General features: G+C 36.2%; 1 protein-coding gene across 1 annotated transcript; it reads left to right on the top strand.

The window, feature by feature from the left end:
- Positions 1-38: 38 nt before the first annotated feature.
- NAA15 (N(alpha)-acetyltransferase 15, NatA auxiliary subunit) lies at positions 39-26,691 on the top strand (the record flags this gene model as incomplete). Its single annotated transcript, XM_009709941.1, has 19 exons — positions 39-123; positions 1,005-1,109; positions 1,836-1,993; positions 4,062-4,196; positions 4,460-4,613; positions 6,945-7,064; positions 7,754-7,849; positions 7,983-8,089; positions 8,493-8,565; positions 10,355-10,524; positions 11,193-11,345; positions 13,543-13,671; positions 15,841-16,054; positions 17,232-17,425; positions 19,555-19,663; positions 20,221-20,319; positions 21,039-21,182; positions 22,273-22,370; positions 25,237-26,691. Coding segments are annotated over 19 exons (2,544 nt in total), but the record flags the coding sequence as incomplete, so codon positions are not given.
- Between the last annotated feature and the right edge of the window lie 678 nt (positions 26,692-27,369).

The raw sequence follows: 27,369 nt of genomic DNA, 5'->3' as shown, positions 1-27,369 counted from the left end.
AAATTTTTTAATAAGTGTACTCTATTTTTCTTCAACAGAGGTGTTACGAGCATAAGCAGTATAGAAATGGGCTGAAGTTCTGTAAACAGATCCTTTCTAACCCAAAGTTTGCAGAACATGGAGGTAAGCTTTCAAACAGCATGTGCTTTCTTTTTTCCCTATACTTTAGGATAGAGTAATAATTAGTAAGTTTTATATTTATAGCATTTTATTGTTAACCTTTTGCCCATAAAGCAGTAAGAGCGTCCAGAAACCTGCACCATGTTAAGCACTTGTTAAGATTTGTAATTTTAAAGACTGGTCTTGTCAGTAGTGATAGCTTGCCGTTCTTTATACTGCAAGCCTAATATTCATTATAGCATGGTGCAAGTTTCTTAATACAAGTATGTATTGCTCAAATCACTTTTCAGGGAAAATCGTTATTCACTCATGTAGAAGTGAGAGAGAAAAGGAAGAGATTGAGTATTGTTCAGCACTGTATGTTTGTCAGCTCTGATCTGCTAGTTTTTCTGAAGGAATAGTCTTATTGTAAAAGAATAAGTTTGTTTCTCGCTGTATTTTCAGTTGGTTCTTAATACTGAGTTGAGAGTTTCTTTCCACTGTCGAGAAATGTGGGTTTTTTTTCTTTGCCAACTAGTTTGGCATGGGTGGATGTGTGGAAGTCTGAGTTGTGAATAAATACTTGCATAGTTACAATGCTCCTTTACAATAAAAAAAACCCCTCTCCAAAATGTTTGTAGAGCAGACAGTTTTGACAGTTTTTAGTGCCTTTAAAATAAAAGTGCTTTGTTGTTTAGTGGAAGTAATGCATAAAGTTTATTGTGTATGATATGCTTAAGTGAATAATCTGCCAGTATAGTTTTCCATGTGAAAAAAGAATGCAAATCTTGATGCTGATAACTAAGTCTAAATTTGCATTTATATATACTATATTTAGAGTTGCTATGTTAAGCTTTAAAACCTGTGAAAATTAATAACTGATACTTATTTAATTTTTTTTTTAGAAACCTTGGCAATGAAAGGACTAACATTAAACTGTCTAGGAAAAAAAGAAGAAGCTTATGAACTTGTGCGTAGAGGCCTAAGGAATGACTTGAAGAGTCATGTCTGTATCCTTTTTGAAATAGGGCTTTCACTTAGGAATGGAAAAAATTTATTTCTACAGCTACCTGATTTATAGAATAGCAACAAAAGCTAGTACCATTAGACTTCAACCTGGAAGTTCAGAATTTTAAATTTTGTTTCCAATACATAAGAATATTTTGTCTAAGCTATCCAAAGGGCAGATGCTTTGCAGCTGTCCTTGCAGTCACAGTTAGCTCAAATATTATTCTGACTTGCATAGTATATTTCTTTTACCATTAAGCTGCAACCCTAAACTGATGATGGGCTGAACTAGACATTCAAGCATGTGATTTGCTTTAAAAATATTAGTAGTTGCCGTTATATTGATAAGGACTTGTCGTATATTTAGAATGCAGGAAGTGCAAGCGCTTCACTTGCCTAATATAAGCCCTTACTCAAAAACATGTTTGAGTCAGCCTGATAGTCTTTTCAGAGACCCTATTACTTTATTTCCTCCCACAGTACGTGAAAAGTACGATTTACAGCATATTATATGCACCCTATACATATAACTGGCAACAGTTCTCTGTCTTCAGTTTGCAAGCAGTTTCTTTGCACAGCTGAGGAAAAGAATTGTAATGATTATGATAACATTACTGTCCATTTATAAAATGGCTTAAGAGCTTTTTATCGACTGTTCTGTCACTGCCATGTTGGATCTGTTTTTTTCTCTGCTCAAATTCAGTAGAATCCTTAACAGAATTTTCCAGGTTGGCATGTCTATGGCCTTCTTCAAAGGTCAGACAAGAAGTATGACGAAGCTATCAAATGCTATAGAAATGCACTGAAATGGGACAAAGACAATCTTCAAATCTTGAGAGATCTTTCTCTGCTACAGATTCAAATGAGGGATCTTGAGGGTTACAGGGTAAGTATACATACTGCATTTATTATCAGCTTCTAGGGAACTGCAGCAGAGGTGGCAAATTGTTTAGTGACACTTAAAAAAATACATATAGAGTTAGATCAAGAGTGTTAAAACTGTGCTGCTCAACACTTTATGAAGGTAAAAGCAGACATGCTACTGAGCAATTTCTGTAAAGTATACAGATTTAATGGCATATGAAATGATTCTTTTTCAGCTCAGTGCAGAGTTGTCTGCTCTTTTTTTTTTTAATGCTATATAGTCCAGCCATAGACATTCCCCAGTCTTTTTATTATTTTCTTGGAAGGATTCCTGCAGGTAAAAGGCAACGTGTTCAGAAGGTGACTGTTATTCAGACAAAGGAGTTTCTATTTTTTAATAACTTTTTACCATATATCTCTCCTCCTTTAAATCAGTGGCCACCAATTTTCTCTTGGCAGTGGGTAGCAATACAAAGCAAGTAGTATGCTTCCTGAATCATCATTTAGTATGCATTTAGTATGCATATTGCGGAGATGTTTATGTGGTTCAGGCTAAGTTGTAGTTGCTGCCGTGGTCAATGTATGGCTCACTTAGGATTAGACGGAACAATGACTATAGAAGATTTGTTTGTTTCTTACTGTGCCATCCAGGGAAAGATGACAATGGTCACCCTAAGTATTTATAATTCAAACATTAATTAATTGGAAAAAAAAAAATACCCAACCCTTAGTTCCTCCTAAATTACATTTTTGTGCCTGGAAACTTGTCTGGTTTTCAGCTGATGTAGAGTGGTGTAATAAGGTGTTCCTTTTTCTTGGGGAAAAAGAAAATCTTTGAGATTTTCACTTGAGAGACCTTGGGTAATATTTTATGTCAGGTTTTAATCTTTTCAGGTTTTTCTTGCACCTTTAAATTTGTGGTGTTTAAAACACATTAGTGTGTCTCTTCATAGGTTATTTCCTTTTCAAATTAGGGTAACGTTAGTATGCTAAGAACAAGTTTTGTTCTTGGAGCCGTGTGGAACCATCAGCTACCATAGGTCTTCAGTAAACTTATTCCCAAGTTAGGACATTTCTTAATGACTTTTTTTTTCATACTGGTAATTTAGAAATTTGACTCCTGTCTTGCCAAGACAGGATAGCCAAAGGCAGGTGCCAGAATTCATTTACAAATGTATGTTTTCTTGGCCTCTGGATAAATGTGAATACAAATGCATAATTGCTAAACATACAAAGAACCCGTGGTTATAGAGTGCATTAAGGATTAAATGTTAACGTGCTTAGAAGCCCGTAATTCATGACTGATCAAATGCTAGTTTCGGAAGAATGTGAATTTACTCTCAAAACTGGGAATAAGGTTGTGGTGTTTTGTGTTTTTGTTTTTTTTTTTCCTTTGCTTTGATTTCAACCTTCATTCTAGTCAAACTGATGTAACTAGTTTTAGTTCTTTGTTAACCTCTACTTCTGACTGCTTGCACTTTTTTGGTAGGTGGTAGCTTTTTTCCTTTGTTTTAAATTACTTGAAGATGCCTTTCAGGAGTGTGTAACAAAACAAGTAATAACTTTTCCCTCCAGTTAAAACAGCATGATACCAAGCAAATCTGTTGCGTCTTCCAGCTGTAATTGTCTTCTTGCTGAAGAATAGGGATGCACTTACATGACCTATTTTGCCTAACAGCGCTTGTAATGATTTAATACATACGTACTTCCAAGGTGAATTTGAAACACCAGCATATAGTAAATGTTTCTGCAACTCAAATCAAAGTACCCCAATTACATTCTGTTTGTAAGTGGTAAGACAGGAAAAGCACATGTGTCACACATTAATGAAGTTAGACTGACTCATCAGGATTCAGTTGGACATAAGGTGTTATTTGGGGGGGGCTTTTTTTTTTATATTCAGTCAAGACCATTGTAGTATTTTAAAGTTTACTTCTTTCTTTTGGTTCAAAAACATACGTTTGCATATAGATAATTAATTTTTAGTGACATTCCTTAAATATTAGAATACTGAAGACAGAGTATTGCCTAATGGATTCGACAGAGCATCAGAATAAAGTCAGGAAAACTAGTAGCTACTTTTTTTGCAGGAAACAAGATACCAGTTGCTTCAACTCCGACCTGCACAGCGAGCATCGTGGATTGGTTATGCTATTGCTTACCATCTGCTGGAAGACTATGAAATGGCAGCAAAAATTTTAGAGGAATTTAGGAAGACGCAGCAGGTAAGAGGAAAACGTGAAATTCCTGTATGGATTGCTGCTCAAGCCAAAAATGAACACTGGTTCCTTTCATAGAATCGTTATGGTTGGAAGAGACCTTAAAGATCATCAAGTCCAACTATATACCCACACCACCGTGCCCACTAACCAACACCACCATGCCTCATGATGTGAAAACTTTATGCAGTTTCTTTAGTCAAATGAATTAAATGTCAAAGGCATTCTAGAAGGCTGAACTTTCTCATGTATCTTGCTTTCCTATGTAGACATCACCTGATAAAGTAGACTATGAGTACAGTGAACTGCTGCTGTATCAAAACCAAGTCCTCCGGGAGGCAGGACTATATAAAGAAGCCTTGGAACATCTTTGTACCTATGAAAAGCAGATCTGTGATAAACTGGCTGTCGAAGAAACTAAAGGTAATTACTTTTTGAAGATACATTTAAACACATAATATACAATGGAATGCCTGTACTGTCCCATCTTTTGGAACTTCATCTTTGATTTGGTTTTAGATTAATTTATTTAATTCTGCTGTGGTAAAGGACTGCTTGTCTTGCAGCTGTTCAGTCCCTGTCGGACTCTTCTCCCAGGTTGATAAGACGTCACTGGAGTACAGACGTACTGTTGTGAAACTTTCGAGCTGATGAGTGTTTGGGACAGATGATCCTGAATTGATGTCCTGAAATTCTGTTTGGGTAGCATACCCAGACCCCTGCTGTTACAGCTTTGATAGTGATCCTGACAGGGAGACCACTTGCTGAAGGGGCAGAATCATCTTTGGCAAAGTAGAAGGCTTTTAATTATACTCAGTCACTCGTGCGGTGTATGGAAATAGGCTCTTTAGCTGGGCAACCCAATGTAGGCTTCTGTTACTATATTATTATAATCCTAGCGTATAATATTATAACACAGCAATATAATACTGTCTCTTATATTCCATAGCTGGAATGGCAGAGTGATAGAAGTTCATTAACAACTTTATTAACAGGTGCACTTTTTCAAAGCATGCTTTGTTCCTCTTCTGCTTGATGCTTGCACAGTCCTTCTATGAAACTTCCAATCTATTGAAGGTAGTGTTTGTTCATGGCCCACACTGGAATCTATTTGGATGGTTGCTTCAAGCAAAGAGGAGAAATCTTTTTACTCTGTTCGTGTAAATGTTGTAGCTAGCTCCCTATTCCTGCTAACAGTAATCTGACTCTCTTGCAAAAAGAACCTAGGAATTGAGTAGTGACAGTATTATGGAAAGTGTGTGGTACTTCCTCAAGGAAAATGATTGCAGGCCACTCCATGGTTGCTGAATACATTACTTGGCTTGCATATAGATAGAAATGGATGTAGAGGTTGCACTGTCACAGACCATTTTTCAGATGTAGGTAGCGGGAGTTTTGGTTATGGGGGTGGTTTTTTGTGACTTACGTTTTATCTGAAAGATCTTCCGACATACTATGTGTTTTTAAGTTTTTGTTGAAAGTCTCAGGCTGGTACTGAAGTAGGATTTTCAAATAGGACTTAAAGAAAAAAAAAAAAACAAAACACCAAATCTTCTAGCAAGTTACCCGGAAAAAAGGATTGAAGTGCTCTTTGCAGTCTGTGCACTTTCAACAGGGTACAACTGATTAATTTTTTTGGGCACAGCTGCTGTTGTGTTGTTAGGTCTGGCTTAGCTGCTGTGCATGCTACAGAAAAGCCTGCTAATAAATGAGTGTTGTTTGTGAATTTTAAGTGTATGCACAAAAGCCATTGTGGATGAAGTACAACTGAGAAACACCGAATGAAATAGTATTGACATTTGCCACCATTAGGTAAAAATTGTAACTGTCACCTCAGAGAAGAAATTTAGGTTTATTTTCCAGATTCTGTCATTCTCAGTGAGTGAATTATTGATGTTTTCCCTGGAATTAGATACTGCATGTAGTCCTCAAGTTATCCTATCTGTGGGAAGCAGCATCTCTTGACAAAATTACATGTCAGTTGCATGACATAGGTAGAGAGAGGTAACACACTGATTCGCATTTTCCTCTTGAAACTGGATGAGAAAATCTTGCCTTAATCTAGAATGACACGGTATCACCTCTGGTGTGTAATCTTTTAGTGCCCAATATTCGCCAATAGCAAAGCTTTGTAAAATATGGTTTCTCATTGTGAAATGGGAAATTGACTTTCGTTGCAACTGTACAGTGGTTAGATCTAGACTTTATTTTTAACAGTTGTATCTTGTAATGAAGTGTCATTAAAAGGAAACTTGCTTGCAGAATCTTGAGAATTCATTAATCAGATCAATGGCTTGATTTAAAACATTGCAGTTAGATTTATGAAATACCAGACTGAAGAACCATTCTTTTATTTGCAGCTCTGCAATTTCAATTTGATTTTCAAGATGCTATATACATGAAATACCGTGTACTGCTTTTAATTGCCATCTGTAGTAAAAACTGCGCTTAAAGTAACCAGTCACTTCAGTAAGTGAGAAAAAAAACCACATGCATCTTGCTTTTAACATTAAATTTTCAAGTAAGTTTCAAGAGTTACTGGCTGAGTTGTAGAATCTTACTGTAATTGCGGCTATTGTCAAAGTAAAAGCATATCTGTCAGCTAGTTTGTGATGCCACGGTAATGATTTTTTTCTGAGAAATTAGAATCTACATGGAGTTAAGGATTATCTAATCTTTTACTGTAGAGTGATTGATATTACACAGCTTCAGTGTCTTGTTACCTTAATTTTAAACTTTTTGGATTTCACACAGGAGAACTCTTGCTTCAGCTTGGCAGACTTGAAGAAGCAGTTGAAGTCTACAAAGGACTGCAAGAAAGAAATCCTGAAAACTGGGCCTACTACAAAGGCCTGGAAAAGGCACTTAAACCAGGTAATGATTTGATATGTTGTAGTAAATAAGCTGTTTCAGCACATTTTGGAATTTATATATATATGAAAAACTTGTATTGCTTTAATAAAATTATTATTTTAAAATGTCCCCTTGTAAGTTTTGCTTTTTAGTCATCGTGTGCATATATTGTTGTAATGTTTTTGTTTTTTAAGAAAGGCTGGAAGTATTTCTTGTATTGTTTTTACTCTGTCTTATTTAAAACCAAAACAACAAAAAATGCAGTAATCTTTGTGTGTGGTTGAAAAAATAGAATTATTTCTTAGAAGACAGTTTTAGTTAAGAATTTTTCTTTTACTGTCTCTGTTATCTTAATCTTACATTGCAGGTAATACAAGTTTTGGAAAAATAGACAAGATTCTCCTGAATAGTTTTCTTTGTTGAAGATTTTAACACAGCGATAAGGCAGGAACTCTTTTTAAGATGAGAGATAAGCAATTAGTCTTCCACTGCTGGAAGAGGAACTTACAGATGCTGAATACCTGAAATCATTTAGTATGGCAGTTTAAAAAAGAATAAAATGGAAATTAATGTTCTTTAGGAAGTATATAGCTGTTAGTTGCTATATATTCTGATTCTTTTTTTAACCAGATACAAATCACTTCCCCTCTCCCCATTTCCCTTCTTGCCAAAAAAGGAAAGAAAAAATAAACTGTAAAATTCTGTTCCAGCTAATATGATGGAGAGGCTAAAGATCTATGAAGAGGCTTGGACTAAATACCCGAGGGGACTAGTTCCAAGAAGATTACCTTTAAACTTTTTGTCGGGTAAGTGCATTTTTGCAGAGCAGGTAGTGATCATCACTTGTGTTTCTTAGATGCTAATGTTTAACAGCATAAAGTCTGCAATTGACAAGTAATGTGTGGTAAAACAAAATCAACAGGTCTTTTTCTTCTCAAGGTGAAAAGTTTAAGGAATGTCTGGACAAGTTTCTAAGGATGAATTTCAGCAAAGGTTGCCCACCAGTCTTCAATACTTTGAGGTCATTATATAAAGACAAGGAGAAGGTAGGTTTTTCTCTCATTTTTTACATGGTTACCTCGTAGCTGTGATGCATTAAAGAGATGAAGGAAACTTTTTTTCCGTCAGCACTGTTGTATATTACGGGCTAGTATATCTAGGAAAAAATCAAGTACAAGCATATGTAGCCTTGTGCCAAGTTGGTAAATGTAGAAAACTAAGATTTACTAATTATAAGCTGCATAAGTGTTAACTGAGGGAGGCTTGATCTTAATTTGTTAAAAGCAGAGGTGGGATCGAGTGTGTTCCCATATGTATTGTAATTCAGGATATTGCAGAATTCTCTTACCAAAAATAACTAGTTTGGGTAACACCAAGTAGTTGAAGTTGAAATAAAATACCATCTTGTTCACGGATTTTTTATTTTTTGGTCTTGTCTTGCACGTGTAGGTGGCAATCATAGAAGAGCTCGTGATAGGTTATGAAACCTCTCTAAGAAGCTGCAGGTTATTTAACCCAAATGGTGAGTGCTAAAACTGTCATATTTCACGGAAGTAGTGCCTAGTGTGAGCATTACGCGACTGTTCAGAGGCAGGGAATCGGTGGGGAGTGAAGAAATTGAGATGATGGGATTTTTTTCCTTTTTTTCTCCTCTAACACAGAACTGAACCATAGCCATCCTTACAGTGGATTTAAGCTGTCAAATACGAAGTCTGTATTCAAAATCTAGTCACTTGCTCTAAAAATTTTTCCTAGATCCACGAATTTGGTCATCTCTTTGCGGTTTTGAGTTCAAGTATTCTATTTTCAAGACTTGAGTTTATCATTGTCCAGGAAACTGAAATTTGAAAGCTATGTTAAATCTTTAATTACACAAATGTCAAACAAAAAGGAATAGATACTGATAGCATTGTCTTCAGGGGCAGGGAGTTTTGGAGCTTTTGGTTAAAAAATGTTTTCCAGGCTTTGACTGTTGTTATGAGGTATGGTTCTACATGTATTGAATCCAGGCTTTATAGTTTCCTCCTTGGTAGCTTTATGATTTTCTCTTTAGTTATTTGACCAACTGTTTCATAACAGAAAATCTTCCAAGAAAAAAACTTTTCTGCATAGAATATCAACAGAGGTTAGTCTTGAAATTTTGGTAGATGGATTATAATGGTGTAATAATCAAGATAGCATGAATTACAATATATGTTAAAACATTGCAGGATAATCCTAATTATTAAAGACATTTTTATTGAAGTTATAACCAGTTGTTTCCCTGCTTTGCAGAAACATTAACGCAACACTTCATTATGAAATTCTCACCTAAGTTGCCTGTTATACTTTTCCCTTCAATTCAGTGCTGTAGGTTACAATATAGCCACTTAATACCTGTTTAAATTTGTCCAAGCCTTTCAAACACATTTGTGCTTTTCTGGTTTAAGGAAATGGCTTACTGTTGTTTCAGTTCAGTTAAATATTTGCTTTGATATTAAATTTTATTCAAATAAACAATTTTCTGCTACCATGAAATGAACAAATGCATATAATTGCATGGTTAAGTTATATCATAAACTGAAAAAACAGAACTTTTTGGCAGAACTAGAGCCCCCACACCCTTTTTATTCCCACTGCAAGGTGCTATGCTTCGTAGTCAAAATTGACTAGTGAACTTAACTTCTAAGACTTCAGTAGTATTTTGGGTTTCAAGCAGAACTCTCACTTTCAAAACTGACTTGTGTATAGGAATGTTTTCTAGAATATGTTTAGGCAAGCAGTGATGATAAATTTGTCAAAGGCGGAGACAGAAAATCTTTTTAAAGCTAGGATTTGGAACAGACAACCTGTTTTGTTTGAAAATATTCAGGTCTATGGGTTGAAAACATGTAAATGCTGAATGTACTGACATCCTTTACATTGTCACTGTGCAACACTTGTGTTTAGCAGGACCCTTTGCTGTACCCTTCATCTAAAACAACGTTAAATAAGAACTCTACATCACGCAGTGCAGTCCTGCACATCTGGCTGCCTTGATTAAGGGAACAAAATGCAACCCCCTTCTGTCCCACTAACTCACTTTTCCTTTCCCTTAAAACCACGGTCTGAGAAGGGAATAAACAGTATATGCTCAGGTCTTGTCAAACCGTGGACTTTGAATTTAATGGTCTTAGCTGGACCCAGGTGTTTGGAAGCACTCCCAGGTCTGGTGTGACAGCCTGAAACAGAGGCAGAATTCACTTCAGTGGCTATATTTAGAGCACTCTGCTTTTGACATGTTGCTTTAATAAACTGAACAAAAAAACCTCCCTCCGTTTTTTTCCCGCCAGATGATGGTAAAGAAGAACCTCCAACCACTTTACTCTGGGTCCAGTATTACTTGGCTCAACATTATGATAAAATTGGACAGCCATCCCTGGCTCTAGAATACATAAATGCTGCTATAGAAAGTACTCCCACTTTGATAGAACTCTTCCTTGTGAAGGCAAAAATCTATAAGGTAAGTTTGGCTTATTCTTAGTGACCAGGGGTTATTTGTTTGTTATGATGGAACGCTTTTATACTTACGCTTTCCTGTAGTATTTTTGATGTGAACATTGAGGTGTTCAGCTTGTATTAAGCAAGACACATGGAGAATCCATGGAAAATTACTTAGTGAATTTTAGTGAGTTTCTAGATAAAGGGTGTTGTTTGTCTACTTGGGTATTTTACTGCATATGAATAAGCCCCTGTGAAGGTTTTTAAGTCAGTAAAAGACTAATATACTGCAAAATGTGAATTCTCAATTTACAATTATATTTTTCATATTAAAAAACACACTGATAAATTTAGTGGATGTTTTAAATGTCTTCTGCCTGTTCTTACCCCCTGTTTTTTTAACTACTTAAAAACAATTTCTCAGTGCAATATGGTGTTGTATCAGAATGGGATTATCCAACGTATCCTTTAAGCATTTTCAGGAAGAACATCTAGTGCCAAAAGACCTGTAATTCCATAATGAGGGAAAGTAATTTTTCTGCTTTTTTCTTTAAAGATCTGTTGCTTTCTTGAAGAAAGCTATTTATTAAAAATGTCTGAAAAAATTAGCTAATTATATTAAACAGTGAGTAGATCAAACATGCATGTTTTATAATTACTGAATCTAACTTGAATTTCTGTCTCTCTAAGCATGCTGGGAATATTAAAGAAGCTGCAAGGTGGATGGATGAGGCTCAGGCTTTGGACACTGCAGACAGATTTATCAACTCCAAATGTGCAAAATATATGTTGAAAGCAAACTCCATTAAAGAAGCAGAAGAAATGTGTTCTAAGTTCACGAGGGTTTGTTGCATTTAACTATAGCTCTTTTGAATAACATGGGCTTAATCCCTTGTGGAATAACTTTTTGTGTTACCTTTCCACTCACCTTTGCTATAATCTTTTGAGTTCTGTTTCAGAGCAACTGTGATTGCTTGCTTCACTTGCTTCAGTATCAGGGTTTTAATTAATCTTGGATAAGCATGATTCTGTAGTATTAAGTGAAAACTCTAAAGCTTGGATTTAGATCATTTTTGCCAGGTAGGAGAAATGCAGTATGCCTGTTTTGGAGAGAACGTCTCAGAAAGTTATTTTTCTCAAAGTAGTCTTTGGTTTTAATGTTGATTAAATAGGATCCTTGAAAGATCTGCTAAAGTTGCCTATGTGTCTTATTTTTTTCTAACGGTAGTAAGTTAGAGAATTCAGACTTCTCTTGGACCGAAATTCTGTGTGGCTACTAGGTGAGAGGCTTTCTGAGATGTCTTCCTTTTGTGAACAAGCTTTCATCCCTAAGGCCATGTTTAACAGTGATGAATGGAAGCTGCATGTTGGGGTTTGGTTTTTTCCTTCCCCCCCCACCCCCGGCTGCTTACCTGTGACCAATTAGCTGGCAAAAAATGTTTGCATTATGCAGATTGCTTAATTTCATGCATCAGTTTCTGTCCCTGCAGCAGCCCATTCTGATAGGTTTGATGGTCTCACAGGTTGGTTACTTTTTTTTAATTGACTTCTCTTGCTGTTATTCTTTCATAACCAAAAGTCAAAACAGCTCAATGTAGTCTTTCCAGAATATTTGGCAAATGATAATTTTAGAATACTGGCAATATCATTTATGTGTTGTCAGGGAACAAGCTATTGAGACCTACCTGCAGAAGTAAAGCCTTTTTTGTTTGTTGTCCCATTTTTTTTTCCTTCTGTCTTGAAAAGCAGGAGAAACCTGGAAGTAAGGTGGATTAAACAGGGTGGGAGGGTGGCATGTGTATTTATAAGGGGAAGGCTGAAGGATTTCTGTGAAATGGAGGCTGTGTGCAGGCAAACACCAGAGGAGGGGAAGTTCTGTTTTATATAAGCTCAGTAGCTTTATGTGGAGTTTTTGATGCAAAACTGCTATGAATCTAGGTTAATTGGCCTTTCAGTGCCTTAAGCAGCTTTAAGGTGATGTCAAAAAAGCAAGCATACCAATTGCCCAAAACTGAACTTTAAAAATACAGTTTGATGTTGCTCTGTGTAATCTTTTTCATCTCCTTTTGATCTTATGTCTAGTGCTCAAATACAAGCTTCTTAATTAAAAAACAATAATTAAAGAAGACCTAAATTAAGCATAATGAAAATGGAACTAAAAATTTTTCTGATTTTTAGCTGCCTAAATCAAACTGGTTTGAAGACTGCCTTCCTCTCTCATTTGGGGCATTCTTCTTACCCTTCCATTTGAATATTGTCTGTCATTTTCCCAGCTTGGCTCTTGGCTAATTCTTGGATAGCCTGTTTTTTGCAAGATCAGAGTAAAGTCACAATGGCTGCACCCACCCTGAGTACAGCTGACTTTGACATTAAGCTTCAAAGGCATATGATAAGTTCTACAGATCTATGCAAGTATATTTAAATACCAGATTTGAAAGACAACTGTAATCTCTCTTTTTCTTTTTTTTTTTAATCGGAAGGTGTCGAAGCTACCGGTATTCCTTTTGCTTTTCCACTGCTCTCTAGTACTGATCGCATAAGAAATAACCTATTACCACTGTCAGTTACTATGCTTCGCTCAATCAGTAGGTCTCTGGAAGACACAGATGGCAGTTTTAGTTAAAGAAAAAAAAAAAAAATCCTGCAGGTGTCAGTGTCATGCCACATGCTAGAACTTTTCTGCCATTTTTCTTCATGCTGTAATGTGTTACTTGTGCACACAATATTAAAAACACTGAATGAATGTCTCTCCTATCCTAAAGATGAGGAACTATCACAGTTAAATGGTCACTACCTGGCTATTCATTGTGTATTTCTGACTCTTCCAGTAAGTGGAACATGGAAGAATTTTTTTTATCAATGAACAAAGCAAGTCCATCTTAACTGTGGCTTTTCTGACTTTCAGGACACCAGTTTTGAAGTTTACCATTCTTTTGATAGCCTCTTTATTTGTGCTTTTAATTAGAACGAGATAAAAGAAATGGCAGCTAATAAATTGAATGAGACTTAATTGTTTTTATAATGCTGTTTTTGCTTTTAGGAAGGAACCTCAGCGGTAGAGAACTTGAACGAAATGCAGTGCATGTGGTTTCAGACAGAATGTGCACAAGCTTACAAAGCAATGAGCAAATTTGGAGAAGCACTTAAGAAATGCCATGAAATTGAGAGAGTACGTATCTCGTTAAACTGCCTAGGTTAGAAAACACTGTCTTAAATTTACTGTGCTAATATGTTTCCTTTCTGAGCAGTAAGAGTATACTTCTTGTAGCTTCAGGAGAGATTTTGGTTCATGTTGGCTACTGGCGAGTTGATTAAATTACGTTTCCTTTTAAAAATGCCATTGTAAACTGTGTATTACGAAGAGATTCTATAAAGTAATTTGAAGATCCAGGAAAGAACAGAAAACTCTTATTTAGCAGGTTACATAAAAATAGGTATTTGGGTACAAATCAAGAGTATGTGTACTTTAAGTCCAAAAAGAACATGTGTGGGCTGATAAGCCCAGCCTTAAAGTAAAGGAAGGATGTTGCCTTGGTTATTGTTAAGCTACTGTATTTTAGAGGGAGAGAATGAATGTAAAAAAACTACCAAAAATATTAAATATCTTCTCCTTTAAAAAAAAAATTAAACTACAATTTAAAAGAACATACTAGAAATGTAAAAACTTCTTAAAGTAGAAATTGTGTCCAAAAATGGGGGATACTTGCACGTTAAATGCAGATCCACAGTAAAGCTAACAAAAAAACTGGATGTACAACTTCCAAAAAAAAAAAAGTATGGATTTGAGTTTTTTTTAAGCATATTAGGATCCAGAAAAAGACCAGACAGCTGAGGGTGTAAATGTAGTGCTCAAAGAGGAGAACTTAGTAGGGAGCTATGTCTCTGGAAATAGAGAGGCTTAAGAAGATCTCAACACCGATGCTTTTCTGCAGAGCGGACTAATCTGTGGGATATTCTCAGATTAGAACAAATCAACAACATGATTTCCAGGACCATATTTTGTTCACACAAATCCTCTAAATAAATTTTTGTAAAATCCTTTTAAAAGAATTTGTGTGAGAAACTACTGGTCTTGTAAATTCTCTTGGATAACCAGAAGAGGTCAGCAAATGAAGGACTGACTTTGGCCACCCTAAAAAAAAAAAACATTTCTAAGGAATTAAATGAATTAAACAGTGAGTTATTGGATTAATTTATTGAAGGTGTAGTAAAGATCAGAAGTAAGGTAGACAAATATGTTGTATTGAGAAACCATCAACAAAGCTTTTGTAAGAAAAAGCAGTGCCTCTTAAATCTTTTAGAGGTGCCGGTTATGCTTAAGGCAGTGTCGTTGATTAAATGTGTTCTGGATTTCAGAAACACTTTTGATGTCATCCTTCACACCATAAAGGATCTAAACTGTCCCAGAAAAAGAAGGAAAGTTGATATCATGGATTTAATAGCTGATTCATGGCTGGGAACACAAAGTAGGAGCAAATAATCAGCTTTTACAAGAAAAGGAGTTTATCATGGAGATTACTAAGGAGCCATTATAAACAGTGCTGCAAAAAATGTATGTGTTGGTGTGGAGCAGCAGTCAAAAGGACATTGTTGGCAATAAAGTGACTAGAGTAGTACTTTTCTTCCATTATATAAATCTTTCGCACTGTTTACATCTGAATATCACACCACCTTAAAAATGTGCTAGTAAAGTACATGCTATGGAGTAACTTTGACACGAAGAGATTACAATTAGCTTGTCATACTTACTATTTTATCCTCAGCTTTGACAAGCAACAGCTGAGTTTAGCATGAAGTTGTATGAGATCATAAGTGCATGGAGAAGTTGAAGAGGGGAATGACTTTTCACTGCTGCTCAAGCAAAACAAGGGGATATCAGGTGACAATGAGGAAAGCAGATCTTGAACAAAAGGAAGTACTTTTTCACACCACATGTGCTTTAAGTGTGGAATTCATTGCCACAGTATTTAATTAGTCAAATTATACTTTTAACTGAAAAAATCAGAGGAGTTCATAGAGGAAAAATTCTTCAAGTGCTGTTCAAATACAACGAATGTAGAACCTTTGTCCCTTAAACTGCAAATTGTCAGAGGGTAGTTACGGTTAAGAGATTGTGAAATGGTTGAATTTTGATTCTGACCTGAGATGCGTTCTGTTCCTTTCACCATGACTTCATTTTTGGAGGGTTTTGTTAATTCATGTTTCTAAAAGTTAGGGTGTATTTGTCAAACAGCAGGCTTTTACTAAACTATTCCTTTGGGGAGAGTGTATTAAAAAGGTCAAAGTCAGTATCTGATTGTTAATACTTGCTAAATAACGTTACGTTATGTTGTGTTAGCATTTTGTAGAAATCACGGATGACCAGTTTGACTTTCACACTTACTGTATGAGGAAGATTACCCTTAGGTCTTATGTGGACTTGTTAAAACTAGAAGATGTACTTCGACAGCATCCGTTCTACTTCAAAGCAGCACGAATTGCCATAGAGATATATTTGAAACTTCATGATAATCCCTTAACAGATGAAAATAAAGAACACGAGACTGATACAGGTATTCAACCTCAGGATTTATTAAATATGCAGTTTCATTAATTAGTGGATATTTTATGAAGATCCAGCATTCTTATAGCTGTCAACTGTAGCAGCCAAAAAAAAGAGGTGGTTGTCACAACTAAAGGTAGGCAGTTTGTAACTTGGCCTGCATGTAAAAGTAGACATTCTGCTGAAAGTTAAATCTAATGCATGTTTTTTTGTTTTGGTGGTTATAAAACAATGATGGTTTTTGTACTGGCAATTGTAATTCTTAAGTTAAAACATATTTGTGTTATAAAATGGCTGGAAAACGGGATTCTAATGGTTGTTGGTCTGTGAAATAACACATTGAAGCAGGTGTGCTTGGTGGTAGCTCTAAGCATTTTATCAGTATGCAAAACTGACTAGGTAGCAACTTACATCAGAAGCAAGAGATGATAAAATTTAAAAGGAATGTTTAAATCCATCAAATTTTTTTTATTCCTCTCATCTCTGATTGGAGAGCAACTTAAGTGATTATGGTTTGGGGCACCTCAAGTGGTATGAATAGAGGCTATTGAATCCTTCAAAAGCAATTTGTCGTGTTTTAATATTTCTCATGTCAGTTCATTTGTGTGGCTTCAGGTTCAAATTAAGACAAGTAGAAGTGTAATAGAATTTCTTGTAGCCGCTTTCTGATGTGTTTTAAATTAATTCTCCATGCTTTAAGTGGAGGGAGGAGAGGATCTGAATATGAATCAAATGTAAGGTGTCTGTATGGCATTAAAAGCAAAGCTGGAACTGTCTATGCCAAAGTGTGACTATTTCACCTTATATTTGTTAGACCGTTTAATTACTACATTAAACATAACTTGTTTAGCGCCCAAGGAATAAATCAGTGTGTATTGGTGTGCACTTTTACTCTTGGCACTGGATTTGTGGAGTGATGCAGTAATTACTTTGTACCCCCTTCAGCATGTTATACTATTGTTCTAATTCCTATTGCCCCGATTTCACAAAGGAATTTGTGAATTATGAAGCAGCAACGTAGACTGTAGAATAATCTCTCGATAGTAAATAAGCTTTTACAAATGTAATGGCGGCATCGTTAGTTAGTAGTAGATAGAGTTTAAAGAAGATGACAGTGTCTGGCAACTGGTTGAGACTGTTGATATTAGACATCACATTGTCTGGTTTTGCCCTTTGCGTGTGTACAGCGAATATGTCTGACAAGGAGCTAAAGAAGCTACGAAATAAGCAGAGAAGAGCGCAAAAGAAGGCACAGCTGGAAGAGGAGAAGAAGAATGCTGAGAAAGAGAAGCAACAGAGGAATCAGAAAAAGAAGAAAGATGATGATGATGAAGAAATTGGAGGACCGAAAGAAGAACTTATCCCTGAGAAACTGGCAAAGGTGCTTACTAATGTAATAATAAAGTCATAGAAGTTTCTAGAAAAGTTGCAGTGAGCACACATACAATTGAAAGCCATTCAGATAATTTGTTTGGTTTTTGTATGGCTTCTCTTCACAGGCAGCATGTTAAAAAGAATTCTTTTCTAGGGATGGTTTGTTGGATATACTGTCGGTAATGTGATGAAAGCACAGCTTTTGTGCCTAGTTCTCGAAGGCAGCAATTGAACTCATAGACATTTGCTACAGGTGGAATTATCTTCATGTGTCTATTGCACTAACTTGTTGATTATACCCTATTTCTAGTTGGTCGGATGGAAGTCTTTCTATTCTGTATGTAAGGTGATTATCATTCACTCTTTATGTCCCATAATATTTCTTTATTTGTTAAGCATAGACAACCTGTGAAAAAGGAGACACTGAAACACTGAATGCTCTAACAGCATTTGTTTGCATTTGTTTTGAATGGGCAAATAAAAAGGATAAAAAAACTGTTTGGAAATAGTAGTAGGCTAGACTGAGATGGATTTTGAGATCTGGATTAAGAACTAGATATATATAAAGGGGAGGTAACCCAGAAGACTATTCTTATGCTAAAAGTTGTACCTATAAGGAGCAGGAAAACACTTGAAAAATATATAGAGACTGGAAAAATTAATTTATAGTAATGGTAGTGTAGTATTATATCCAAGTACTGATAGGTAACAGTATTCAGTATTTTCACATTACATGTATAATGAGTATTATTGGCCCTTGAGGAGATGATATTTGAAAGCCCAGACAGTGAACTTCACTCTGTAGCCAGGAAGCAAGTGACTTAAAAAACTTGACTTGTCGTTTAAGAATATTGTCAGTATTCCCATTGTTTAGCTGACTGATGGCAAGAAGCAGCACTCTAATTGCAGTGCTAGTTAAGATTGAAATGGTCACAATGGCATGTGTTGAAGTTGAGTTCTGGAGTAGAGGAATGTCATGGGATATCCCAGGAAAATCTAGGCGGTCCCCAAGACTATAAGGTATAGTTGCAGCTGTATAATGCATTCCTTTGGCAAATCTTCCCTAATTATATTCTGACTTTAATACCAGAATCACGACATAGACGCTTCCAAATTCAGTTGGTTCCTAGTGCCGGAAGACCATTTCTGACATAGTTGGTCACTTGCAACAGTTTTGCTGAAACAGTTGCCCCTAGACTTCTTTGGAGACGTAGCATTGGCATTAAAGGCATAGTTTTGAAATCTGTTTTACTATAGGTTTCAAATAGTTTAAGTGCACAATTGTGACTGATGTACGCAAACTTAGAACAGCACATACCAATGAAGCAATTTTTTTAATGAAAACTGCTGTAATAGATGGTTAACAGGAACTCCGTAAGGGGTCCATCATTGTCTTCAGCTCAGTTATTTGCAATGAAGTGTATTGCTTCAACATTACTAAATCGTAGTTGACAGGCAACAAATTTTGTATCTGGTTCTTAGAGTAGCTTATGTTCATAAAAATGTAAACATGAAAGACAACAGACAGTTACTGTTCAAATTAATCCCTAACCTCTAGATGAAAGAGTTCTATTGGTAAAGAATCCTTGCACAGAATTAATTTGTTACAGCTGTCCATTTACTGGATTACACTAGCTAAGACCAGGAGACAGTGATCGATATCTGGTTACTTCAAGGTTGCTGTTAGTATCTCGGCTGGAAATGTTACTGTGACCTGACAGCTTTCAGGAACCTGTCTGAACCTTACATGAACAGACTCTGTTGTGGGCATAAAGTAGTCATACCAACATCTCAGGCCCACATGTATAGATTGGCATGGGGAGTCATGCTGCCCGTTACGATGCAGATTCAACTGTGTTTACCACTGATGTATAATAGAAGGCAAAGACTTGTATCTCTGTAGGAAAATGTGATTTATAAACATCACAAAGCAATTTTTTAGACTTGACAGTCCCTGTTTAGACACTAATATTGAGTGAAAGATGCAAAATTTGTAACAGAAGAGGTTCTAAGCATCTTATGCATTGCCTTATGAGAGTAACTCTGATGTGACTCAGAAATAGCTAATTCTGTTGTTGTAGAGTTACTAGGTTTAAACTTTGTGACTTAGTTTGTGTCACTTCCTTGAATCTGTAGGTTGAAGCACCTTTGGAAGAAGCCATTAAATTTTTAACACCCCTGAAGAATTTAGTGAAGAACAAAATAGAGACACATCTTTTTGCCTTTGAGATTTATTTTCGAAAAGGTAAGTGAGAAAACTAATGAAATAAAGCAGTTTGCGACTCATAAAGATGTATATTATAATTTAAGCAAAAATTATTGATGAGATATGAGGAGTCAGTCCCTGTTGAGACACAACTTTTCATTGGACCATCACCCTAGCCATGAGCAATCTGAAAAAACAAAGTTTGAACATTTTGGTGATTATCCATTTTCTTTGCTGTGTTTAAATCTATAATCATTGAGACTGTAGTTAATTCCCCCAGCTTGCATTTGCCCTAGTTACTTGTTTGTTTGTATCTATAGTTCGCAGAACTACACACTGTAAAGAAGTGATGTATGCTTGACTTTTGAATTCTTGTATCAGTTAAATATTGTGCTTTAAGAACTTCAAATTTACTTACTAGTTTAACAGACTTAATTCACTGGTTAAATAAACAGTTAGAAAAAATGGCTGTTGCAGTACACTCAGTTTTAATTTCTTCTGATCATTGTAACTTCAAACACTAAATACTCCTGCAACAGAATGCAGTGAGTTCCAACCGCAGATTTTTGAACATTTGCCAACACTTCCTTTTCCAGAGAAGTTCCTTCTGATGCTTCAGTCTGTGAAGAGAGCCTTTGCTATTGATTCTAGTCATCCTTGGCTTCATGAGTGTATGATTCATCTCTTCAGCAGTGGTGTGTATCTGTCTGATACGACTTCATCTCTACACACTTCCAGATGATGCCTAACCTGCATACAATCATTGATTTTTAGTTTATAGACTGTTAGCAAAATTAATTCAAAATACCCAGTACACGTATTAGCTTTTTAAACAACTGATTCATGCTAAAATTAAGTATGTTTATTATGACTGCAGGTGGATTTAGTAGTTATTCCAACAAGTATTATTAAGTCTTTTTAAGACTGTGAGTGGTATAATGAATCCCTGAAAGAGTGAGTGCGTGAAGAAATGGGAACTGCAGAGTGAGGATTCTGGCGTTTCTGCTGGCAGCCTGTGTCAGCATGTGGAGAAGGCTTAGAATTCTTTCCTTTTTGTTAGAAGGTTGGAAGGATTCTCTCCCTTCCCTTGCCCCAACAGTGACCCTTCCTGTTGATGGCTACAGACTAGATACATTTAAGAACAGACTTGTATGACCTCAGTCTTTGAGCCTAATCAGTACCGGGGAGAGTAAAGGCTTCGGCTTTTTCTAAGCATCAGAAAACTGTCACAGTTAAGCTTTTTCTAACCAGGTCCAGTTACTTACCTCTTCAAATTTCATGCATCTTGCTTTGAGATTTTTTCCAATTATATTAATAATGTAAACATGACAAATATTAAATTACATGATTAAAGTAGATTTTACTGTGGTTATCTGTGCTCACCTTGAATAACTTCTTTTTTCCAATTCAATAGTATCTGAAAGTAAGGATCTGCCTGATGCAGTTAAAACAGTGTTAAACCAAGAAATGAATCGCCTTTTTGGAGCAACTAATCCAAAGAACTTCAATGAAGCTTTCCTTAAAAAGAACTATGACTCACTACCACATAGGTTATCAGGTATTTTGCCTTTATCCTTTTTCTGCCCTGCTTCTGTAGTTTCTGTGCTTATCTAGCAGTGGCATCTCAGTATCGGCACCAGTGATGTAAAAATCAGTCTTTCCGTCAAGAATGCTTTTTTCCTCCTGGTTTGTGTTTTTGTGACAACGTGACCATCATGGTTGTCTGTGATTTTCTTTAATTTTTTTCTATATGCTGCTAAAATACAAATTTTTGGACCTCTCTGCACTGTTTTTGTTTCTGATGAATGCAGAATGTATCGTAAGACTGTAACTGTATTTAATGCATCTGTGAAATAGTTCATATGAGCTATGGTATGTGAAGTAGTATTTCCGAGTTGCAAAGTTTTTTTGATGCATGTATTTGAAGAGGCTGACTGCCTAGAGAAATGTGCTGAGTGCTCGGCAAGGCAGGTAACACCCAGAGCTAGTGGTATGCCTGACAAGAGGAGCTTTGATGGTGCTGGTTACCTGTTACGAAGGGTTATCTGTCAATAGTGACCGCATATTACAGTGGGTACCACATGGGAAACAAAATGTAAACGACCCAGGGGAGCAGCATTACTGCTGTAGCTCAGTCTGGGCTCAGACCTGGCCACAAAAAGCAGTGAGTTTACTCTTGCATCTTTTCTGACATCAAGTCCCTTCAACTACATCTGGGCTGTGGGACTCGGAACTGTGTCCTGACACCGTAGTATAACAAAAGCTCTGTGCGCACATCTCTTCTGTGCCTTGGTTTCTGTTGTGAAGGAGATGTGTACAGTGGTGCTGGAGGGAACTGGTGTGTTGCAGCAGGTCTGATTTGCCATCTTCACTGCCTGGGATTCCACAGTACGCTGCAAGATGCTCCTACCCTGCAGTATAGACAATGCCTATTTGTGTAAATGCTGTGTCTAACATTGAATAGTAGACGTAAAGCTACTCTTCTACTTGCTCAGGTGTCAAGCTTTAATGCTCCAAGTAGTTCCATTTTGAACTACTACTGTAGAGTTCAGTATCCCCCTCTTAGTCATATTATCTCTGTTTTATGTTTGTATATAAGACATTTTTGGTTATCCACTGGGTGATGAAGGTTACTTTTCTTCCTGTAGCTGCCAAAATGATGTACTATTTAGATCCTTCCAGTCAGAAAAGGGCGGTGGAGCTGGCAATGACCCTGGATGAATCCCTCATTAACAGAAATCTTCAGGTAACAGATACTTTTAAATTGTAAACAACTTCTGGTATATCTGTGGAAGCTTTATGCAAATTATGGAGGTAAGATGAAACTGAAACAGTTGCTGTGCCTTATGGTAAAGAGGTTGGGTGTCGTGACTGAAAGGGGTATCAGGTTCATCTGAACTGAAATTTTTTATGTCCTTTTTGCACATTTAAATTAATTTAGTTTTGTCATAATATGAAAACAGCTAGCTGGCAGCAGAAACCATGTTATTGCCGCAGGTAATAGGAAAGCTTATTAAACACAAGAGAATTCACATGGTGGAAGATGCTAAAACTCCCCAATAAGAAAAGACCATAGTCTATCCAAGCTTTAGGTGTTACGCAGGTGACCGTTCACAAGAAAAAGATGGACTTAGGAGTGACTCAGACTCAGTGAAGACTTTCCATATTCATCCCCCTGCAAGCTGTGTGAATTATCTTAGTTTTATTAAAAGGTGCATGTGCACATTTTGGCCTTAGTATGTAGTTAAGTAAAAAGCTTATCAAATTTTGAAACTCCGCTCCATTCTGGTGGTCATGGAATAATCTCGCAGTGCTACTGCCACCATGCCCCTTTCCCTGCTCCCCCACCTTCATCTGGGAAGACTGTCAGTTCTGACTTGCGATTCAAAGTATTCAAGAGAAGGTAATTTATTTTTTTTTTTGTATCTTCGTATGTTTCTTATAAAGAATTAATAAACATGGGGTTTTTTTCTTCCTATTACTGCACACTGGCAAAACCTTTCCTGACAAAGCAGAGAAGGAATAAAATGTTCTTTCTTTTTTCTAGTCTTTTCTAACCTATTTCTATATCCCAGCCAGACTGTTTCCTTTGGCATCACTGTGAGAGTGTCCAGCACATTTAATGAAGTGTTAGAGAGATCCTTGGCAGGCTGTGCAAACTTTAGGACGTTTTCGTTTCTCTCCATTCCCCTGGCATTTTATTGTGCTCTTTATGTCTGAGGACTCAAGAACTTTTTCGATCTATTACAAGTAAAATTGGTGAACTTTCTAGTGAAATTATTATTTTGTGGGCAAAAATCAGCATTGTCCAAAAAACTTCCGTCTGGAAATATACTGGGTTCAACAGAACTTTTAATTGTGAAGGATTTTAAATTCACAATAGAATTTTTGGACAAAACAGAGGGGGAAAAGAGACAAGAAAAGACAACTTGCCATGATTTAGAAACTTACTTAGGATGTTAAATGATTCAGATCCTTTCTCTAGCTGATCTGGTTATGGGACACAAGCTCAGGTCTTTTATATCCTCTTTAGCAGTTTTCATAAACTGTTTTCTTGTTTGGGGTTTCTTTTGAGTTACTGTATGAGCAGTCTCAAAATGCTTAAGATAGATTATCAATAGATTTAGCAAACAAAAATTAAATTGCCTTCAGCAGCATTCTTTTTGCCTCATAGCTTTTTTTGGTTTTGCCTGAGAGTGGAATTCTGGGAATTGGACTGGGGAAAGATTAAAATGTAACCAAAAATGCTTCATTGTTTTAGAGATGTTAACTTGGTAGGTCTACAAGAAGCATTTACTGACTCAGCTGTGTATAAAGATGATATACGCAGCATTGTGATAAAACAGAAAAAGTTCAATTTAATCATTTTTGGTGTCAACATAAACTAAGAGTTGGGAGTTTTACTGAACATTTAGATGGTAAATTGAAAGTGCACTAAAAACATGAGAATCTGAAGGAATCTAGGCATTCGTTGAGAGGCATTCTTGTGTGCAAAGAGATTAAATTTATCACATTTCATTTTAGTGAAGACCAGCTGTCTCAGGGCACGTGGCAGGCATAAATCTAGATATATTTGACCTTCTGTGGATGCCAGAGTCGCAAAGAGCAAATGTGAGGAAAAGGGGTTGTTGAAGAGAACTTCATAACCCCATAGCAGGAGGAAAGAGCAGTTAATCTCAATACACAGAACAAAACCTACAGTAAATGTCAGAGGAGTGGAAACAGACTAGCTTACTATGCTAATGCTAGCATATACAACAGGGACGGATGTTAAATGCTGCTGGGCTTTAGGGAAGCTCAGTAGGTCGATTTCTCATGTTTGAGTGCAAGTTGAAAAAAATACAGGGAACCTCTTTTTTCTCTCCTAAATCATGAACAAAAATGGATATTGAAGCTGCAGATATATCTCAAGGATGTGATAATATCTGAGTAATTTGGTTTGATTCACTAGTTACAGACACACTTCAGTAAGTCACGTATCCTTATACATAAAAATGTTTTTCTCCCCTACCAGAAATGTTTGCACATCTAATTATGGTTATTCAGCTGATGCTATTTTTACATTTTGATTATATTCCGCAATTCTTCCAATTCTATCTGAAAGCATGTTCACAAAAGTCACTATTAGGAAAGTATAGTATATATTCTGGATTCATTCGTTTTGTTTGCGAACACTAAAATTCAAATGCATGTTATGTGTTGTTGAACTGTTCAGTGTATCCCAAGATTTTGGGACACACACACACACAATGATTCTACAAACCCAAAAAACACATTTAGTTGCAAGTAAGCCTCATTCTTGGTTGCCAACTAGTAAGAATCAAATTTTTTTAGGTAAACAAGGAACAGGTGACAAATTAATAGTTTCATTTTCAATCAAGATTTCTACTTGGTTTTTAAATCCCTTTTTAAACTCCATTATTTCAAAACAGACCACACTGATATTTCATGCTGTGTCTAGTTTAAAAAAAAAAAAAGTCATTTGATATTGATAGAAGCCTGAAAACAATACTTGGAGTTTGTTTTCTTTGTGGTACTGTATTTCTGGTTTGTGAGTGTTCAGATGAATGTTTAAGAAGCCATAACACTTCTTTATTTTTCTTTTTAATTAGACTTGTGTGGAGGTATTAGAAGCTTTATGTGACGGTAGCCTTGGAGACTGTAAAGAAGCATCTGAAACTTACAGAGCAAATTGTCATAAGCTTTTCCCTTATGCTTTGGCTTTCATGCCCCCTGGATATGAAGAGGATATGAAGATCACAGTTAATGGAGATAGTTCTGCAGAACCCGAAGAACTGGCCAATGAAATATGAACAACTTTATTGGAAAAAAATTACATTGGACCATATCTGGTGTATAATATTTTTGTCACGCACCTGCTGAATTGTTCTAACTTACACAGAGAACAGAAGGAAAAAAAAAATGTTGCCTTCAAATAGTTTTACTTTTTTTTTATCCTGCTGACAAAGTATATATATAAAATATCTAACATATTACTGGATATAGGTTGTTCGGTTTCTTAAAAATTAAAAGCTGCTAAAATTGAAGTAAAAAAACCCTTCTCCTTACCTACCTACCCATGTTTTTAAACTAATTTATATGACATCTGGAGACATACAGCCCTCAGAGCAGGTGTGTGGCAGAAATATTACTTTAAATTTGTCTTGTGAGATTACTGTTATCTCAGACAGCAAAAATGCTGTTTTAGCACTGGATTCTTTCACTGAGCACAAAGAGTTGATGGGGCTTTAGCATCTGACTGATTTTGATACGGGGATGATTCTGTCCATAGGAAGTATGCAATGTGAATCAGAATATACAGAGAAACCTGCAACATACGTGTTATGTTGTGGATGCTGGGACATACGGATATCAAGCAGAATTAAGAAACATAGTGTGTTCAATAAGCTTGTTGTGTCTCTGAAATTCACTGTACACGATCAGTTTGGTGTTCTTGCACCACAGTTTTTTAATGAAGGAACCAGTTAAAATGATCTCTCTCTTTGAATTAAACTTGGGGGGGTGGGGGGGGGAGAATCAACTTTGCTGTTCTTGAGATGAACCTATCAGCATAGGTTGGCCAAACTTTTTAAAACTGTAATGCAAGAACCAAATAAAATTATGCACTGTGATGTGGCACCAACTAATTAGAAAGATAGCATGCATTTTTCACATAGAGTGGAAAAAAAAATGAGAACATACTATGGCTTGAAGTTGCAAAGAGGAGAACTCCTGACTACCATTTTGACTGATCAAGAGACTAATAGATTAAAACCTCAGCAGGCCTTGTTCACGTTATGCAGAAAAAAAAAAAAAAGTGCTGCAGTTTAGATACCTCTGGAACTTTTCCACAGTGTCACAGGTTTGTAATACTTGAAGCCCTACATTTCTAAGAATATATTTCTTGCTCAGTTGTTTCAGGCAAGCCCAAGACTTTGTAACTTTTACGGGGCCCAAGATTTTTTTTCAATAACAGACCAGCTTCTTATTCCTGCAGTTACAGATGTAATTTCCTTTGTCAAACATAAGGTACCAAATATAATGCAATAAAACGTTTTGAAAAACAATTGTGTGAATATTTAAACCAATCTCTGTTGTACTTTGAAAATTAATAAGTTCGCTAGAGTGCAGCTCAGGGTTGGCTTACTGTGCTGTCCAGTTACACTAATGTCACTGCTGATGGGTGGTAGTCGAGTATAAAGTGCAAATGCATTATATGTAAATAGTGAATGTCTGGGAAGTCCTATAACACAGAATGCTTTACTACTTGGCTTTTAAGTTCCACCGATGTTACGTTGAATTTTATTTTCCAAGTCAAGCTTCAGTCAAAAGTCTACTGTGTTAATAATATAGATAAGTGCTCAAATGTTTTTTTTATAGGCTCATCATAAAACAGAGCAGAAAATAAACTACAGCTTATAAAGTGAGTGCCTTCTTTGCTGCAGGAGTTCAGTTACAGAGTATCTGTCATGTGGATACACAGCCTTCCTCTTCCACATCGTGGAATTCAGTGATTGACATGTACAATTAAGAAATCCAGGAAGACTTATTGGGGTTTGTAGTTTTCTAATTGTCAGAAGAACAGGTTTTTGTTTCTTGTATATTCAGCACCACTTTCTTTTCATGGTTAGGCTATCCTTGTGTATGTTTGCAGTGTAGTTCGTGTCGGAAATGTAAGTTGTATTGCTATATTTGTATATTTAATCTGCTGGGCTTTTAGGGACTAGAGTACCTACAGAGCCTTT

This window comes from Cariama cristata, unplaced genomic scaffold, assembly GCF_000690535.1.
Source record: "Cariama cristata isolate BGI_N322 unplaced genomic scaffold, ASM69053v1 scaffold21981, whole genome shotgun sequence".
In the NCBI taxonomy this organism is placed as follows: Eukaryota; Metazoa; Chordata; class Aves; order Cariamiformes; family Cariamidae; genus Cariama; species Cariama cristata.
The sequence above is the reverse complement of the archived record's forward strand: the minus strand, read 5'-3'. Positions and strand labels throughout refer to the sequence as shown.